Source organism: Marmota flaviventris, chromosome 14, assembly GCF_047511675.1.
Source record: "Marmota flaviventris isolate mMarFla1 chromosome 14, mMarFla1.hap1, whole genome shotgun sequence".
NCBI lineage: Eukaryota > Metazoa > Chordata > Mammalia > Rodentia > Sciuridae > Marmota > Marmota flaviventris.
The window spans coordinates 88,802,579-88,821,222 of NC_092511.1; the positions used below are offsets into that span (position 1 = coordinate 88,802,579).

Below are 18,644 nucleotides of genomic sequence, written 5' to 3' on the forward strand. Positions count from 1 at the left end.
TGCACCTAGGCGCAGAACATGTTGTCACCCGCTCCCTAATAGATTTTTAAGGAAGGGGGGCGGAATCCAGGGCCTTTCGGGTGGCCACTGCGCCGCTCATGGGTGGTGTTTCCCTCACGGCTTGCACTGGGTGGTGCGGGGAAGGAGGCGTGAAGGACCACGGAGCGCGCCCGATGACCGCTACTGTGGGGATCTGGGTGGGTGGAGAGCAGTAACGGAAAGAGCTGGCGAGGCCTCTAAAGGGCTGGGTTCTGGAGAACGTGACAAAAGCTGCTGGCGGGGGCCAGCCGCCTGGTCCCCATACCCTACAAGGCGCGGCAGCGCTGCCCGCCCTCCCCGCGGCGACCGGCACTCCCTTGGCGTCCAGCCCCGGACCCGAGACCGCCACTCCGCCGCCCACCGCTTAGCCTCGCGCGCCCTCGCGCGGCGGCGTCGGAACGCGGCCCGGCGCAGCAAGTCCCGCCCCGCCGCCGCATTGGTTCTTGAGCAAAGGCCTAGACACCGCATTGGTCAGCTCTGGAGAGGGACGGGACTCTGGAGACAGTCGCTGGCGCCGATTGGTCAGATTGGGGTGGCGGGGCAGGCACTGCGTCCGCCCTCCTGGCTCACTGAGGCCTGGCTGGCGACCAGCGAGGCTAGGATGGCGGCACCGCGGCCCTTCGCGGACTCACACTGCTGCTCACGTCCGGTGGCGGTGCCCGGCGTGCAGCAGACGCTGGAGGAGATGGACTTCGAGAGGGGTGAGGCGGCCGCGCGGCCCCAGAGTCCGCCGGCACGGATGTGGGGCAAAGGACCGAGTCGGGCGCTCCTGGGCCTGGTGCCAAAGGGCTGCAGGGCGACAGGCGCACAGCCGCCGCGCTGCTGGGAACTGCAGACCCCGACGCGGGCGCGTCCCTGGACACCTGGTCTTGCGTGGAGCCGGGGAGTCCGAGGCATTGGTTTCCATAACTTTCCCAAGTGGCATGGCAGGGCCTGGCTCCTCACCTGAGAGACACATTCGCTCAGGGGTTAGAGGTCCAGAGTCTTCTGCTGGGGTATCGTGCCCACCTGGAGGGCATGGAGCGTCAGGCCTGGGCCGCGCGGCGAGGGGATTTGGCCCTGCTGAGCCGGGCCGGTGTAAAGGCTCCTGCCGTGGCAAAGAGCGCGAGGCGGGTGGCCATGTCCCCACCTACCGGCCCCAGATGGTCCAGAGATCATGCTGCTAGTAAGGAAGGCTGGGAGCCGAGGTCCCTCTTCTGTTCAGAACCACTGTGCTGCGTTCTGTGTCACCTGGAAGAGGCAGGTTCTGCAGTCATAATAACGTTGTCGCCAGGTGGTGGCTGGGTGCTGCCGCCGCTCATGCATTCATACTGCCCCATTGCCATGCAGTGGCTCCTGCGCCTGCTGCATCCTCTCCACCTCTCCTGCCGCCACCCGTGCTCCTTCAGCGTTTTCTCCTCTCCACCCAGCAGCGGAGAAACTTTTTGAAAATACTCAACCAGAACATTGCAGTTCCCGTTGCAATAAATCCAGATTCCGTATAGTGGCCCATAGAGGTCTGGAGCTGATGTCGCCTTCTCCACTTCTCACACTCATCTCAGTTCCCATCCTTGCTTCCCTCCATTCTTGTTTTGGTTTCTCAAAGATGCAAGACCTTTTCCCATGAAGGTCATTGCACTTGCGGTCCCATCTCCTTAGAGTGACCTTCTCCAACATTTAGGCTATCTAGTACTTTGTTTTCATATGGCAGCTCCGTGTCACCTCCTCATAGAGGCTCTCCCAGAACACCCTATTCTGGGGTTCTCAAGAGGGGACAGTTCTACCTCCTGAGACATTTTTTGGTTGATACATGGAAGGGTGCTGTGTACATTCTCTGATGCCCACATCAGCTCCCCACCACAAGGAATGTTCCCCACCAGAAGGTCAGTGCTGCTGTTGAGAAAGAAAACTTGCACTGTCCAAGGCAGGGCCCTTCCCCTCTAGGTAGCTCTGAAACAAACACCTGTCACCTTGCTCTCCTCATAGCATTGTTGATACCTGACATCATTTTGCTTATTCATTTGTTTTCTATTTCCCACAATGATAAAATCTTTATCAATTTTGTTGTGTGAATTTTTCCCCCTTCAAATCGTATCTTTTCTCTGGGTTCATTTTTCTTCTTTCAGAAGTACTTTTTTTTTTTTTTGTACTGGGGATTGAACCCAGGGGTGCTTAACTACTAAGCCACGTCCCCAGCCCTTTTTTAAAAAAATAAACATTTTTTTAGTGTAGTTGGACATAATACCTTTATTTTATTTATTTTTATGTGGTGCTGAAGATCTAACCCAGGGCCTCACACATGCTAGGCAAGTGCTCTACCGCTGAGCCACAACCCCAGCACCCCAGCCCTTTTTTATAGTTTATTTAGAGACGGGGTCTTGCTCGGTCGCTTAGGGCCTGGTTAAGTTGCTGAGGCTGGCTTTGAATTTGCAATCCTCCTGTCTCAGCCTCCTGAGCTGCTGGGGTTACAGGTGTGTGCCACCATGCGTCGCCAAAAGTACACAGTTAATAGCTGCTTAATAGTTTTTTCAGGGAAGATGCTGTCTGTTCCTTCCCCTACACTTGTGATAGCTTAGTTATGCATAAAATTCGAGGTTGACAGGTTTGGTTTTTTCCCTTAGTCCTTTGGAAATATTATTATTTATCTGTTTGTATCTGCAACAGTTGTTAAGTCTGCTGTAAATCTGATTGTTGGTCTTTGATGCATGATGATCTTTTCTTTTTGATGACTTTTAAATGTTCTCTGTATTTTTTTGTTTCTATTTTAATTATTTTAATTTTTATTTTTTGGTACTGGAGATTGAACCCAGGAGCACTCTACCACTGGGCTACATTTTCAGACCTTTTTGTTTATTTATTTACTTTGTGGTGCTGGGATTAGACTCAGGGCCTTGAGCATGCAAGGCAAGCCCTCTACCAACTGAGCTATATTCCCAGGCCCTTTTTATTTTTATGTGGAGACAGGGGCTTACTAAGTTGCTTAGGGCCTTACGAAGTTGCTGAGGCTGGCTTTGAATTCCCAGTCTTCCTGCCTCAGCCTCCTGAGTTATTGGGATTACAGGTATGTGCCACCACACTCAACTTAGATTATAACTTTTTAAAATTGGTGCATTGTAAATATACATAATAGTGGGATTCATATGCCACATTTGTATGTACACTAATTTGATAAATCTCTGTATATAATATTCTTTTTTTAAAAGGTTTTTTAGTTGTTGATGTACCTTTATTTTGTTCATTTATTCATACATGGTTCTGAGAATCAAACCCAGTGCCTCACACATGCTAGGCAAGTGCTCTACCCCTGAGCCCCAGCCCCAGCCCCATATATAATATTCTTAACTTGGGGAATAATGAAGATTTAGGTCCTGTAACTCCAAGTTGCATAGGTCAGGGTATCTGGTTTTGGGGGGGAGTTTCTTCTGCTTTTATTTCTTCATGCATCTATTCAAGTGATGCCTTTTTCTCATTTCCTTTGTTTTGTTCGTGTGTTACCTCGTCAGAGAGGCCATCCCTACCCACTGCATACAGGCCTTCCCTGTCTTCTTCAGAGCATTAGCACAACCTGACTTACCAAGTATACAGAATACATGTATACAGGTACATACATGATTATATGTATAGTTTATGAACATAGGTGTATAGCAGATTATGCATACCTATATATGGTATATAAACATATATATACACATTATTTTCATCTTTCTCCTTTAATTAGAGTGTAATTATTCTGTAGTATCATGCATGCCTGTAATTTCATTGACTCCAGAGGCTGAGGCAGGAGGATTGCATGTTCCAGGCTAGCCTGGGCAATATAGTGAAGCCCTGTTTCAAAATTTCAAAAAGGGCTGGGGGTATAGCTCAGGGTAGAGCACCCCTGAGTTCAATCTCCACTACCACCATCAAAGAAAAAAGAAGAAAGAAAAGTTCCATAAAGCCAAACATTGTGTGTAGGGGGGATTAGGGTTATTTTGTCAGCTGACCCCTAGTGCCTACAACAGTACTAGGTACATAGTAAGTACAAGTTGAGCATCCCTTATCCCAAATACTCAGGACCAGAAGTGTTGCAGATTTGAGATTTTTTTTTCTGATTTTGGAATATTTGCAAATATTTAAGATATTTTGGGAATGGGATCCAAGTCTAAACACAACATCCACTTATATTTCTTTCACATAAACTTTATTCACATAGCCCTGAAGGTAATTTTAAAAAAAAATTTTATTCTTTTTAGCCTGAAAGTAATTTCATACAATATTCTTATTAGGCCTGTTTTCACTGCAAACCATTATGTGAAATCATGTGTAGAATTTTCCATTTGTGATGTCCTGTCGGCACTCAAAAGTTTCAGGTTTCAACCAGGCACAATGATGTACACCTGTAACCTCAGAGACTCAAGAGCCTGAGGCAGGAAGATCACAAGTTTAAGGCCAGCCTCAGCAACTTAGCAAGACCCTAAGAAACTTAGCAAAATAAAAATAAAAGGGCTGGGGATGCGGCTGAGTGGTTAAGTGCCTCTGGGTTCAATCCCCAGTACAAAAAAAAAAAAAAAAAAATAGTGGAAATGCTAAGAAATCCTGTCATGCTGCCCTGCTTAGTACCATGGCTGTCTTTCTGCAGGAATCTGGTCGGCAGCCCTGAATGGAGACCTGAACCGAGTGAAGCACTTCATCCAGAAGTCCACAGACCCCAGCCAGCCGGACTCTGCTGGCTACACTGCCCTGGTGAGCCTGAGGAGCACACAGGGTCAGAGGAGAGAGGAGGGGAGTGTGTTTACCTTGTATCTTCACTGCCCCAGTGTGGTTAAGTGTCCCCTAGAGGCTAGCCTTCAGTGCTTCTAGGAGGGGGGGACCCTGCAGGAAGTGGCCCAAGGAAAGGAGGTGAGGTCATGGGGTGCACCTGCCTGCACCCACCCCCATGGTGTGCTGACTGCCACCAGCCCAAAAGCAGCAGGCCAGCCAACCAAGGTCTGCCACCTCCTCAGTTGAGCCAGAGTAAATCTTTTCATTGTCATTGTCATTATTCTTATTATTACTGTTTTTGTGTTGCCAGGGGTCACACCCAGGGCCTCACACAAGCTAGGCCAAAGCTCTACCGTTAAGCTCCGCCCCAGGCCAAACTTCCCTTATTAAGCTGATTATCTTTGTCACAGTGATGGAAAGGTGACTGACATTTTATGTTCCCTGTATTTCAGCAAAGCTTCTTGTTTGTTTTTTTGGTACTGGGAATTGAACTTGGGGATGCTTAACTACTGAGCATATCTCCAGTTTTCTTTTTAAATTTTTTTTATTTTGAGACAGGGTCCTAAGTTGCTTAGGGCCTCACTAAATTGCTGAGGCTGGCCTCAAATGTGCAATCCTCCTGCCTCTGTCTCCCGAGTCACTAGGATTACAGGTGTGCACCACCACGCCTAGCTGCAAAGTTTCTTTTTTAAGCATCATATGAACCTGGATGTTTTAATTAGTATAAGAGCTTTACATCAGGTATTTCATTTTATTTTCATGACCATCTTATGAGGTGGGAATGAAAACTGATGCTAGGATGCGCAGTAGCAGGTGTTCCCTAAGCTGGGCCCCCGTTGCTACAGAGCCTGTGTCTCCCCCACCACCCTGTCACCTGCCTGGGTCCTGCTCTCTAGCCACAGCCTCTGTCCTTGCAGCACTACGCCAGCCGCAATGGGCACTATGCTGTCTGTCAGTTCCTGCTGGAGAGCGGGGCCAAGTGCAATGCCCAGACCCACGGGGGCGCCACTGCACTGCACCGGGCCAGCTACTGCGGGCACACTGAGGTTGCCCGGCTGCTGCTCGCACACGGGTCCAACCCCCAGCTGGTGGACGACGATGGCATGACCAGTCTTCACAAGGTGCGTCCCTCTGCCACTTGTAGAACTCGCTTTTTCTTATTATAAAGGTTAACGACATGTTCACCATAGAAAACATGGGGAACAGGAAAGTGTAGAGGAGGAAATGAAGAGCACCTGAAGCCTCAGTGCGTGCCGACTCCCAAGGATCAGCGCGATTTCCCAGCCTTTTTCTTGTGCACACAACGGACATGAGCCGGGTGCTCAGCTCTCTGTCCTGTGGTGCCCTGAGGGGTGCTTTTCTGACACTCCCCCCCTCCCTGCTTGGCAGCCCATTCCAGCTCACAGCCACAGTGGTTCCATTAAACTCCTTTGACCAGAAACGCCTGTTCTTGTGGGGAAGAGCCTGAAGCCAAGGGTCTGCCCCTGGTCTCCGGGTGCCCCCTCCAGGCACTTCTTGTGCGTCTTGCAGAGGGGTCTCAGCGAGAGGCCCGTGTATGTGAACCCATTCACCTCTTGTCTCCACCCTGGTTTTCCCACCAGAGCAGTGGTTTCCAAAGAGTCTCATCAAGCCCTGCCCTCTTTGCAGTCTCCAGAAGCTCTCTTCCCAAGTCCAGAGCCAAACTGCCAGGCTGGCCAGGGTCGCCTACCCCTGCCGCTTGTCCTGAGCTCTGCCTGCCTCGGCCCCTCTAATGGGCGCTGGCTGCCGTGGCCCAGGTGTTCTGCTGCCACACGCACAGGGTGCATCTCGGCAGAATGCTGCTGGGGCGTGCTTGGCTGTGTGCCCACAGCTGGCCGCCTTCAGCTGCAGCGCCTCCTCTTCCCTCGCCCACAGTGAGAACCTCGGGATAGGTATACAGAGACAGTGATGGACATACGTTTTAGTTTTGTTCGGTGTGTGGTTTTTTAAATGGACTTCGCAAACATTAGCACTTCATTTTTCGTAAAAAAAAGTTAGGTGGGACCCCTCACAGCTGCTCGCAGCATAGCGCCACCCAAATTGAGGCAGCAGAGCCCAGAGCCCTCAATCTGTGCTCTCCAGGGGGATCTGCAGACAGAGGTTTGGATTCAAATTTGGAATGGTGGTTGCTACTAGTATTAATTCTGATACCTCTCAAAAGCCCCTGTAGTCACCAGTGCAGTGGCACTCACCTGTAATCCCAACCACTCAGGAGGCTGAGGCGGGAGGATCACAAGTTCAAAGCCAGTCTCAGCTACTTCATGACGTCCTAAGCAACTCACTGTGACCCTGTCTATAAATAAAATACAAAAAGGACTGGGGTTGGGGCTTTAGCTCAGTGGCAGAGCACTTGCCTGACATGTGTCAGGCCCCGGGTTCCACCCCCAACACTGGGGTAGAGTGGGAAGAGCTCAAACTCTAAAGTCAGACCCACCTGGCTTAGGGTCCCAGGCTGCTCTGTGACCTTGGGCAAGTTACTTAGTTTATATTAGCTTATGTTTCTTCCTCTGTAAAGTGGGATTAACATGGCTCCTAAATGAGATCATTAATGTGAATCACTGACCTCTGTTATCTTTTGGAGGAGGTAGGTTAGATAGCGATGTTTAGAAGAGGGTTTTCTGTCTCAGAAAAGAAGGAGAAATGTGGACAGCCACTCTGAATGACCTTCTGTCCTGGAGCCGAGAGGCTTTGACCGTCACTACATCTCACAGTGACCTTCAGACGTGGTGTGTCGCCCCATGGATTAAGCTACCCTCAGCTGCTCCTTTGTGATATCACCCCTTTGCCCTGTTTGGGAAATGCCCTCTGTGTGTCCCTTCTCTTGCTCTGCCTTTGGGTGGGGCCTTCCTAGATGTCAGTCAACCTGCCGACAGCAGACATCAGGAAGCTGGACTCAATCCCCTGAAACTGACCCCTTGCCTCATTTGAATGGCTTCTCCTCAATAAAAGGGGTCAGCGCTCTCTCTTTCTCTTTCTCTCTCTCTCTTTCTCTCTCTCTCTTTCTCTCTCTCTCTCTCTCTGCGGACCCTTAAGGTCAGAGGAGCCATTATAGGACCCCAAAGAAAAAGGTATCTCCTCTCTTGTGTGGTTATTTCGTGCAGCCCAGTTCCCCTGGAGTGACCCTAAGTGTTTTAGTTGTGAGGAACGCAACAGAGAAAGTGGGGCCTGGGCCCCCGTTTCCCTGCTCATTTCCGTTCCCGGTTAGGGCTGTGTCCATGTTCTCTGCCCAGGCTCCCAGCGCCTGGCTGGAGATGCCTGCAGGTTCAAGGTTCTGTTCTTGTTCTTAATGAGCAAGTCTGTCCAAACAAGAGTGGCCTTGGCAAAGGAAGCAAGAAGAATAACAGGCTGGGCACACCACCGGGCACATGCAGGTCCTTGGGTAGTGGGAATTAGGGACCTCTGCAGCCAGCAGCGTCTCCATTTCCAGGCCTTGTAGGAGTGAGAGGAACACTCCTGGACGTGGAGCCAGGCACAGGCCCAAGGAGCCCTTCTGAAACCCCTGTCTCCACAGGCAGCCGAGAAGGGGCACATGGACATTTGCTGCCTGCTGCTGCAGCACAGCCCCGCTCTGAAGGCTGTGCAAGACCGGAAGGCACGGCTGGCCTGCGACCTGCTGCCCTGCAACAGCGACCTGCGTGGCCTGCTGGCCAGCTGAGGCCTCCCTGCATCAGGTCGCCCTTGGAGGGACACCGACAGCTGTCCAGGCCCCTGCCTTGCCCAGCACCCACGCTGCAGGCAGGAAGCTGTGGCTGAGACCCCGAGAGCCCGCGTGGCAGGGGGAGGTGTGGCTAGAAGTGTGGACGCCTGGACAGAGGAGCATATTCTACATTGTTGTCACGTGAACGGCCACTCATCTGGAAACAAATAAACTCGTATCCTTACCTCATTCAAAGTGAATTCCAAGAATGAAAGACCTTCATATAAAAACAAAACTAGCTGGGGCTTGCTCGCCTGTGACCTCAACAACTCAGGGGGCTGGGACAGGACAACTTGGAGGGCAGCCTCAGCAACTTGGTAAGACCCTGTTTCAAAAATGAAACCCCCAAACCAGGTGAATACTAGAGGAAAACCTGACGAGGTGATGAAGCCACTGGGGATCTTGATGAGAGAGCTGCTGAGGGATCTTGGCACAGACACGTTACCTGTATGGCTCCAGTTTCCAGGGCTGTGAGGTGAGGATCAGAGGAGAGCGTCCTCAGGGTGGCTCTGCGGACTGAGCAGGTGAATCTGGGGGACGCATCTGAGGGCCTGGCACACTGCCCACAGCTTACAAGAGTGCCCAGTTCGAAAGCTGTGTCCACACTGGCTTTTATAAAACAATTTCACTAACCCTGGTAATCCAGGGGGTAGGAAGGTTCCTTGGCTCTGTTTTGTTTTGCATTGCTAATTACTGGCGAGACTTGCACACCTGTCTCTGAACTGCCTGCCTGTGCCCATTAAAATTTTTTTTTTTTGGTCGGGGTTTCGGATTGAACTCAGGGGTGCTTTATCCTGAGCTACACCCCCAGCCCTTTTTTACTTTGAGATAGGGTCTCGCTAAGTTGCTTGGGGCCTCACTAATTTGCTGAAGCTGGCCTTGAACTTGTGACCCTCCTGCCTCAGCCTCCTGGGTCTTTGGGATTATAGGCAAGCATCACCACAACCAGCTATTTTTTTTTCTTTATATTCGTAGGAGTTGTTTATATTCTGGTATTGATACTGTTTTGCATATATGCCTTTTTTTGCGGGGGGGTCCCGGGATTGAACTCAAGGGCACTCAACTAACTGAGCCAGCCTATTTTGTATTTTATTTAGACAGGTCTTGCTTAGTGCCTCACCGTTGCTGAGGCTGGCTTTGAACTCACAGTCTTCCTGCCTCAGCCTCCTGAGCCACAAGGATTACAAGCGTACGCCACTGCACCTGGCTTACATTAATTTTTTATTTTCTTTCATATTGTCACTTGTCTTTGTTGGTATCTGTTCATAGGAACTGGTACAGTCACTGTGGATGGCAATTTGGCAAAATCTATTTAAATAAAATGAGCAGGGCCAGTAATCTGATTTCTCTGTGCCTACCTAGAGAGATTCCTCCATGGTTAAAAGATGTCTTTCGGTCTGGGGTTGTGGCTCAGTGATAAGAGCGCTCGCCTCGCATGTGCAAGGCCCTGGGTTTGATCCTCAGCACCACATAAAATAAATAAAAGTTAAAAAAAAAAATGTCTGTCTACAGAGGCCTTTTCAGAGAGCCGTGGCACTGGCCTGCACATGCAAGGCCCTGGGGTTGGTCCCAGCACTGCAGAGAAAACACAACAGCAGCAGCAAACAGCAGCGGGGCATGAGAACCTGGGTGTTCAGGAGAAAGGGTGCTACCCAGGGTGCCCATGGGGCAGGGGCATGTTCATGGAGTGCAGCGTGTGCTGGTGTGTCCACGGCACAGAGTCTCTAGGAACAGGACACGAGACACAGAGGAAGGCAGAGGCGTGCATTGAGCCAGCACCATGGCTTCCCTGGGCCACTGAGGCAGGAGGGGCTCATCGGGGAGACTTGGGCTTTATGTTTGGATTTTCTGTACGGAAGAATTTGTTTAAAGTTAGTGCTGGGGATCTTGATGACAGAGCCGTTAGATTCAGGGGGTGGACTGGCTTTCTGCTGAGGACTTCAGGTGAATCCTGTTGGCTCGGACACCCTGTCCCCTGCTGTCGCAGGAGGTGGAGGCCGAGTGGACAACAAAGGGCACAGCTGGGCATCTGACTTCCTGCCTGCCCTGGCTCTGCCCTGGGAAGCCCTTCCCTCTCAGACCCTGGAGAGTTTGTCGAAAGAAGACACCCCCAGGCCTCAGAATCGGGTCCTTTAGAAGCTCTGGGTTTCCCCAGTTCCCCCAAGGCCTCTGCAGCCTTGGGACCACGGGGCCTCCTCGGCCACAGCTCCCCCTTCCTGTTTTGGTCACCTCTGATGGTGTGGCTCTGATTCTGGAGCCTTATTTACCAGCTATCTGGTTTCCTTTCAAAGGTCAAAGCAGAGTTCAGCACAGCTGGGCAAAGGGCACACGTGGCTTCTGAAGATTTAGGACATTTGACGTGGCAGCGGGGTCTCAGGGTCACCCGCTAACTAGAATCTGCAGCTTCAGTCCCTCGTGCCTGTGGAGGGGCACGCCATGTCCCGAGAGTGTCTGGTGGGTCCTGCCTGGGGGCATGGAGGACTTCTACAGGGCAGTGGACCGATGACCGCCTCTTGGTGATGGGGCTGTCAACTGAGGTGAGGGAGGGGCGGAGAAGGAAGGGTGGCCTTGAGACTGGCGCACTGGGCCATCGCATGAGACCTGGGTCCCTCTTGGAGAGGCCACGGGGATTCCTGAGGCAGTAGGTCAGCCTCTGCTCCTGTCCCTCCCGAGGTTTCGGGAGGACTCTGGCCTTGTGCGGGGGCAGCTGGGCTGGTGCCCAGGCAGCCAGACACAACAGGAGGCTGGGGCTGGGCCCCTCACAAGTGGGCTCTGGACCAGAAGAGTGGGGAACGTCCCCCGGCTCTGGGCTGGGGCCCGGGCTCCCTGGGACGTGGGTGTGGCAGGTGCAGGGCAGTGGCTGTCTAGGAGGTGGCCGACTCAGCTCCTGGCTGCACCTTTTCTTGCCCTCTGTGGGCCACAGTCCCAGGCTGGTATTTTGGTGAGTGTGACAGCCCTCTAGAGTCATCTGGTCCTGGCACAAGCCTGTCCTCCCCACCCCCAGGCCTCGGCTCTCTTATAAAAGGGCTGAGCCGCGCGCTCCCCTCACTGGGGGTGTGGAGAGCAGGGGGGACCATGGACTTCGTCAGCATTCAGCAGTTGGTGAGGATGCGGTGGGGTGGGAGGCAGACTGTCCCAGCAGAATGGCACCTGCTGGCTGGAGGGTGGCCACTCTTGCCATGGTCTGAGGGTCGGGGAGGACAAGGAGGCCCGGGTTCTCTCCTGGTCTCTGCCTGGTTCTCATGGGAGGTGCGAGGGGCTTCAGGGCAGGACAGGGAGACAGCGGGCAAGGGTTGGGCGACGGTGGACATGAAAACCCTTGAGCTTGCTGACGTTTGTTCTCTTGCTTTTTGTTTGTTGGGGGTTTTTGTTGGTTGGTTGGTTTGATGGTTTGGTCCTGGGATTGAACCTGAGCAATTTACCATTGAGCTACATCCTCAGCCCTTTTCTTCTTAGAGACAGGGTCTTGCTAAGTTGCCCAAACTGGCCTCAAACTTTGTGACCCTCCTGCCTCATCCTCCTGAGTCTTTTTGGTGTTTTGTGACGCCTCGCAGTCTAGGCAAGCACCTAGACAGAGCTGCACCCCAGCCTGAGTTTAGTGAGTTTGCCCTGAACTAGGTGGCAGAACAGGAAGTGCCAGGTGACTGCAGAGGACACAGGGGTAGCGAGGCGTTCCTTTAGTACAAGCACCATGATGGCCTTTGCTCTGGAAATGTCCAGAGGGTATGGGGGAGGGGGTGCTGTGTGAGCTCTGGACATGACACTTCAGGATGTCAGTTTTAGAGGGTGTGAGGCCCAGAATGGTATGCTGTCCAGCAGGCCCGTGGTTGGCCAGTGGCCCCCGCCTGGCATAGCCCCTGCCAGGAGGGGCCTGGAGGGCCCAGGGAAGGGCATGTGTTTGTGCTGGCTGGAAGCCCTGAGCTGCTGTCCTGTCACCCTGCCCTTCTCCCCACCCCACGCTCCTCAGCGCAGCCCAGCTCCCAGCAGCTCGGGTCATCTCCGTGCCCTTGGGAAGTGCTGGTCTGAGCCCCTTTTACTGAGGTAGAAACAGCTTCACCAAAGGCAGAGAGCTGAGCCCAGGGGTTTAGAATTTTGGGGTCAGGTGACAGTGTAGCACAAGCTGGTAGGAATCTAGGGACAATAGCCCAAGAGGGAAGCTAAGGTGTCATCTGCCCCGGGCTCCTGGACACGGCCCAGCACTATAAATAGAGGTGGCCACATGCCCCCAAACCCTGCAGGCTTCTGAGCAGGGCAGAGGAGGCAGCAGCCAGTTGGGCCCTGGCCTCCACTGCCCGTGGTTGCCACAGTGGGTGTGGACCACCACAGGGGTCAGAGTTTGCCGTGCTCCAGAGCACCAGGGAGCTTCGGGAAGGGAGGGTCAGGCTGACTCCCAGCTTGGCTGGTCAGGGTCTCCCTGGTCCTGCACCAGGCTTCCTGTGGGTTCCTCCCTCGGGTTTCCCGGGCTGCTCACCCACATCCTTTCCTGCAGGTGAGCGGAGAGAGGGTCGAAGGGAAAACGTTGGGATTTGGGCCTGAAGTTCCTGATCCTGGAGGCTGGCCTACTGACTGGAGGCTGGGACTCCAAGAGGCCGTGGCCCGGGAGAAGCTAAAATTGGAAGAAGAGAAGAAGAGGAAAGTAAGTGCTGTTGTGGGGTGGCCAGTCCAGGCTGGGCAGTGGGGCAGCGAGGGCCTGGGGGCCAGGCTGGTGCTGTGTCTCTGGGCAGAGCAGCCCAGGAGCACACCAACCAAGAGGCTGCCCCAGGGCCCCAGCCACAGGCTGATGGCTGGCCTGGCCTCGCCTTCTGCCCACTTCCCACCCCAGCTGGAAAGATTCAACAGCTCCAGACTGAACCTGGAGACCGTGGCTGACTTGGAAAACTTAGTTCAAAGACGGAAAGAAAAGCGACTGAGACTGAGACGCAGAGTCCCCCCCAGGGAACCTGAGCCCGTGGCTAAGGTGAGAAGTCGGGGCTGGGAGGCCGCACGGCCCGGGGCTCAGGTCCAGAAGCGAAGGCCCCTGTCCCTGGGTGGGGGGTGCTTGGGGAAGAGTAGTACTGGGGCCACCAGGAGCCACGTGGACTCCACACTGGAGCCGTGTTGGCTTTCTAGGGCGACTGGGGACTCAGGCCACAGAACTCAAGTCGCTTCCTCTGCAGGCTCTGCCCCAGTTCCGGCTGTGGCTCTCTGGCACTCCCTGGCCTGCACACGCAACATCCCTTCCTCAGGTGGATTCCCCCTCGGGTCCAAACGTCCCTTGTTAAAGGGACACCAATAGCTGGGCACAGTGGCATATCCTTATAATCCCAGTGACTCAGGAGGTTGAGGCAGAATTGTGAGTTCAAAGCCAGCCTGAGCAACTCAGTGAGACCTTGTCTCAAAATAAGAAAACAGCTGAGGATGTGTCTCAGTGAGGATATGGCACCCCTGGGACCAATAAATAAACAAAGATGGACACCAGCCATACTGGAACAGGGCTACCCTTCACACGAGTCACACTGGAAGGGGCCTCATCTTAGCTAGTTATATCTGCAAGGATCCTATTTCCAATAAAGTCACATTTCAAGGTACAGGGGTTAGGACTTCAGTCCCCCCGTCCCCGCCCAGTGCTGGGGCTGGCAGCCAGGGCCTCATGTGTGCTGGGCAAGCGCTCTGCCACTGAGCTTATCACCAGCGCTTTCTATCCTTAGAGACAGGATCTTGCTAAGATGCCAGATTGGCTTCAAGCCTGTGACCCTCCCGCCCCAGCCCGAGTAGCTGGGATCGTAGCATGTGCCACCATGCCAGCAACATGTGAATTTCAGGGGGAGACTGAAGAGAACTACTTGCACAGGGCAATGGTGTACTGGTCCTCAGCTGTCCTGGAATCATTGGTGACACTGTGGTCACGGGTGCCTACGGGTCTGGGGAGTGACTTGGTCTTGTCCTTCCCCTCACCCAGTCGCAGCCCCAGGCCCAGCTGGAGCCTGTGGACCTGGAGATGTTCCTGAAGGCAGCTGCTGAGAACCAGGAAGCCCTGATTGACAAGTTCCTGACCGATGGAGGGGACCCCAATGCCCACGACAAGGTGTGCAGTGGGCGAGGGCTTGTGGCACCTGTCCGAGCAGGAGTGTCACACTGTGGTCCCAGCCCTGGCCTGGGACCACAGAGCTTGTCTTCGGGGCGTGAACCAGTGGCGTCCTGAGCTGGGAGGGAGAAGCCCTTGCTGATGGCAGGATGGGCGAGTGTTTGGGGACCTCCTCTGAGCAACAGGTGGGTGCTCTGGGTGGCTGCACCCTCCTAACCCCATCTCTGCCCCAGCTGCACCGCACAGCCTTGCACTGGGCCTGTCTGAAGGGTCACCTCCAGCTGGTGAGCAAGCTGCTGGCGGCCGGTGCCACCGTGGATGCTCGGGACTTGGTGAGTCCCGGGAGGCTGCTCCTCACTGCCAATGCTCTGCGCAGCGTCCCCGCAGGTCTGAGGGCTTCGGGGCTCTGTGTTACAGCTGGACAGGACTCCTGTGTTCTGGGCCTGCCGAGGAGGACACCTGGACATCCTCAAACTGCTGCTTAACCAGGGCGCCCGGGTCAATGCGCGGGACAAGGTGAGGGAGCAAGGGCCTGCTCTGGGTGGTCTGTTAGAGAAGCTAGGAGGCCACCAGGCTAGACGTGGCACTGAGCCCCTCTCCTCCTAGATCTGGAGCACCCCCCTCCACGTGGCCGTGCGCACGGGCCACTCCAACTGCCTGGAGCACCTCATCGAGTGTGGAGCCCTCGTTGACGCCCAGGACAAGGTAGGCACAGCGGCTGGGCAGCCTGCAGCAGACCAGGGGCACTGTCCCCTCGGTCACAGCCCCTGCCACCCTGCTGAGGGCCCTCGGGTGAGGGCACGAGTGGGACCTCCGTCTCCCCACAGGAAGGGGACACAGCGCTCCACGAGGCCGTGCGGCACGGCCACTACAAGGCCATGAAACTGCTGCTGCTCTATGGGGCCAAGCTAGCTGTGCAGAATGCGGTGAGTCCCCGTGGGGTGGCGGCCTGCGCCCGGGGCTGGGGGAAAGGGAGGAATGACCTGGTGTCCTTGCCCCTAGGCCTCCCTGACACCAGTGCAACTGGCACGAGACTGGCAGCGGGGCATCCGGGAAGCGCTGCAGGCCCATGTGGGGCATCCCCGCACCCGGTGCTGAGGCCCCGGACCTGCGGCTCCCTCACAGCCACCATTCCGTTCCCCTCTCCCTGCATCTGTGCTCTGTGGGCCTCGCCTTCAGTGGCGACCCCCCTCAGGGCTCTGCTTCCTGTCAGAGCTGAGGGGCAGTCAGAGCCCTATAGGCGGAGAGACCCTGGCTTGTGGCTGGGTTGCCACGTCCCCCACTAGGGCTGGGGCTGGGAAGGACTGAGGCAGAGGACCACAGACAGCTGCAAGCTGCAGTCCAGGCGAGGGCAGGATGGCAGTGGAGCCCAGGGTGGGGCGGAAGCCGACGGGCCCTGGCCCAGCTACCAGGACTGGGCGTCAGGCCTCCTTAGTGTCCGTCCACTGTCCACAGAGCAGGAGCCTGGCCTTCGCCTTCCACCAGGGCCAGTCTCCTGCAGGTGGTGATTCAGATGTGGCCAGCAGCTGCACCCAGGACACAGGAGAGGCCACCGAGCCAGCCCGGCAGGCGTCCGGCATTGGTGCAGCTGCCAGCTGCCCTTGGCGGGGTCTCCCAGGGCCTGGTTCCTATCAGCAGCAACCCTGGTAGGGTCCGCAGTGGCTCTAGGCACCTCAGGTCTTCCGGACTCTGGAGGCGGGTTCTGGTGGTTTGCAGGGCCCCTAAGCAGGGCGACGCCCCACAGAGCAGATGCCTGCACCCGCCCGGTTGCTCAGAAGCCGAAAGCTGAGGTGCTGGAGCCACAGTCCTGGGGAACCCGTGCCCTCCGCCTCAGGGGCCCCTGGGGCCTGCCTGAGCAGCGTTGGTGGCTGACCGGTGGCCCTCCGCATGGGCCCGAGAGCCTGGGCGCTGGGGCTTGCTTGTGGCCCACCCAACTCTTGGGGCGGTGGCCCGCAACCCTCATGCCAGAGGCTCTCTTGCCCCCAGTCCTAGAGAGGCCAGACCAGGCCTGCAGCCGCATCCACCCTGCTCATCCCCACAGCGGTGCATGCTGAGGAGCCCTGCGCTCTTCCATGGGGACATGCCAGCCGCTGCATCCCCACCTGCCAGCTGGTGGCCACGAGGGCCCCTTCCCCCAAGCTCCCAGGGCTCTTCCCTCTGGCGGTGCATGTTTCCAAGTTCCCCAGGGTGGGCCTGAGCGCTGGCAGGGCTGGCTCCTTAATGCCAGAAAGCGGGTCCTAAAGAGCCCTACCCTCAACTGGGAACCACAGGCTGAGGGAAGGGCTGGGACAATGCCTGGCCTCCTCATGGTCCTGGGTTGACCTCACAGGGCAGACATTCATTCTGCAGCAGTTATTTTGACTTTAACTTTGGTGGCCTTCTCAGGCCAAGAACAAGACTACGATACTTGAGAAAGGCTGACTAGAGCCCCCCGGGGCCACACCATTCCACGGGCAGCTCCTGCCCCGTGGTGACAGCCAGCGCACGCCCAGATGCTGGTGCTGTGGGCAGATCAGGCGCTGTAGACCATGGCAATGACAACTCCTCATCTAGAAAATGAGGAGACTAAGTGACAGACAAAAATGACTTTTTATACAGATCAGTATTTTTTTGTTCATTAAATTGGTTGATGACCTACCGTAGCCTACTTGTCTTTTTTGGGCACCAGTTTGCTGCTAAGGTTTGTCAACCTTAGCAGCAAACTCAAGCCTTGTAACAATGCAGGCCTGACACTGAGACAGGCCACCAGGTGCAGAATGGACTTTGTGTGGGGTCTTGCTGTCAGAGCATCTCGGCTCATTGATGGACCGGATCAAAGAGCAGTGGTTCTCAGCCTCAGCTGCTTATTAGAAATCACCAGGGGAGGCTTTAAAAGATCATTAGGTCAGAAACCCTGCATATCAGTAGATGACTCACCTGTGTGCGCACACTGGAAATCCCCAGGAGTCTACCTAACCAGATATACCCACCTAGAAGATGAGGGAGTACATCAAAATCTGAGGATACATCAGAAAATCACAAACCCCTATTTCTGCATAACAGCAATGAACATATGAATACAAATTAAAAATAGTACCACTGTTTAGAAAAATTAAATACTTGGGTTTAAAACTAATAAAACATGCAGGGAAAGATGCTGAAATCTCCAAAACAGAAGTTAAATAAATGGAAAAATATACCATGTTCATGGACCAAAAGATACAACACAGTCAAGACGTCAGTTCTCCCCAAGTTGACGTACAGGTTTATCTTGGCAACATTTTTAGATGTAAACAAGGTTATTCTCAAATTCTCAAGAAAAATGTATAACCAAAACAATTTGAAAAAGAACAAAGTGGGAGGAACAACTAATCTACTGATTTTAAGACTCACTACATAGGGGCTGGGGCTCAATTTTCAGCACCACATATCAATCAGCTAATTAAAGATACACTGAGAACTAAAAAAATATTTTAAAAAACAAGGGACACACGTGGTATTGGCAGAGGGACAGGTACATAGGGGCTAGGTAGATGCTTTTTTAACAAAGGGTACCAGAACAATTGGACATCTATAGGCTTAAAAAAAAGAGCCTTGACCTCAGTCTATATGAAGATTAATTCAAAATGGATCACATTTATGGAAAAAAAAAAAAACAGACAATTTCTGGGGCCTCAGACTAGGTGAAGAATTTTTGACACTAAAAGCACAATGCATAAAAAGAAAAAAGTGACTTCCTCAAAATTAAAACCATTTGTTCTGAATAAGTCTCTGCAGAGAGGATGAAAACCTAAGCTACATGTGTCAGCTTTTTGTTTCCATAACAACCTGAAATAATCCACTTCAGGAAGAAAGGCGGACTTGAGCTCAGGGTTTCAGAGGGCTCAGCCCATGGTCACCTGGCCCTGCCACCTAGTTTTCTCTCTATGGGCCTGTGCATCATGACAGAGTACTCAGCAGTGACGTGCACATGAAAGGGACAGGAAAAGCCTTCGTCCCAGTGTCCCCATCAAGGACGCACTCCCCAGTGACCTACCTTCTTCCCACCAGTTCCTACTCCTGCAGGGTCCACACCTCCCAGGAGCCACTGCAAGCTGAGGACTGAGCCCCTAACATGTGGCCCTGACA

The 18,644-nt window shown here is 53.9% G+C and overlaps 1 protein-coding gene across 3 annotated transcripts; it reads left to right on the forward strand.

Annotated features, from left to right (window-relative positions):
• Window positions 1–614: 614 nt before the first annotated feature.
• LOC114078741 (ankyrin repeat domain-containing protein 39) lies at window positions 615–18,285 on the forward strand. Of its 3 annotated transcripts, XM_027919805.3 has the most exons (11): window positions 615–740; window positions 4,637–4,740; window positions 5,676–5,879; window positions 12,963–13,109; window positions 13,296–13,430; window positions 14,412–14,537; window positions 14,771–14,869; window positions 14,955–15,053; window positions 15,144–15,242; window positions 15,365–15,463; window positions 15,540–18,285. In XM_027919805.3, the coding sequence occupies exons 1-11, from the start codon at window positions 641–643 to the stop codon at window positions 15,633–15,635; spliced, it is 1,308 nt and encodes a 435-aa protein (XP_027775606.1). In that variant the 5' UTR covers window positions 615–640; the 3' UTR covers window positions 15,636–18,285. The 3 variants fall into 3 exon arrangements, 2 of the variants coding, with proteins under 2 accessions (XP_027775606.1, XP_027775608.1); XR_011704430.1 differs by lacking the exons at window positions 13,296–13,430; window positions 14,412–14,537; window positions 14,771–14,869; ... (2 more) ...; window positions 15,365–15,463; window positions 15,540–18,285 and adding an exon at window positions 8,288–8,948 and having other exon boundaries at window positions 12,963–13,041; XM_027919807.2 differs by lacking the exons at window positions 12,963–13,109; window positions 13,296–13,430; window positions 14,412–14,537; ... (3 more) ...; window positions 15,365–15,463; window positions 15,540–18,285 and adding an exon at window positions 8,288–9,938.
• Window positions 18,286–18,644: the final 359 nt, after the last annotated feature.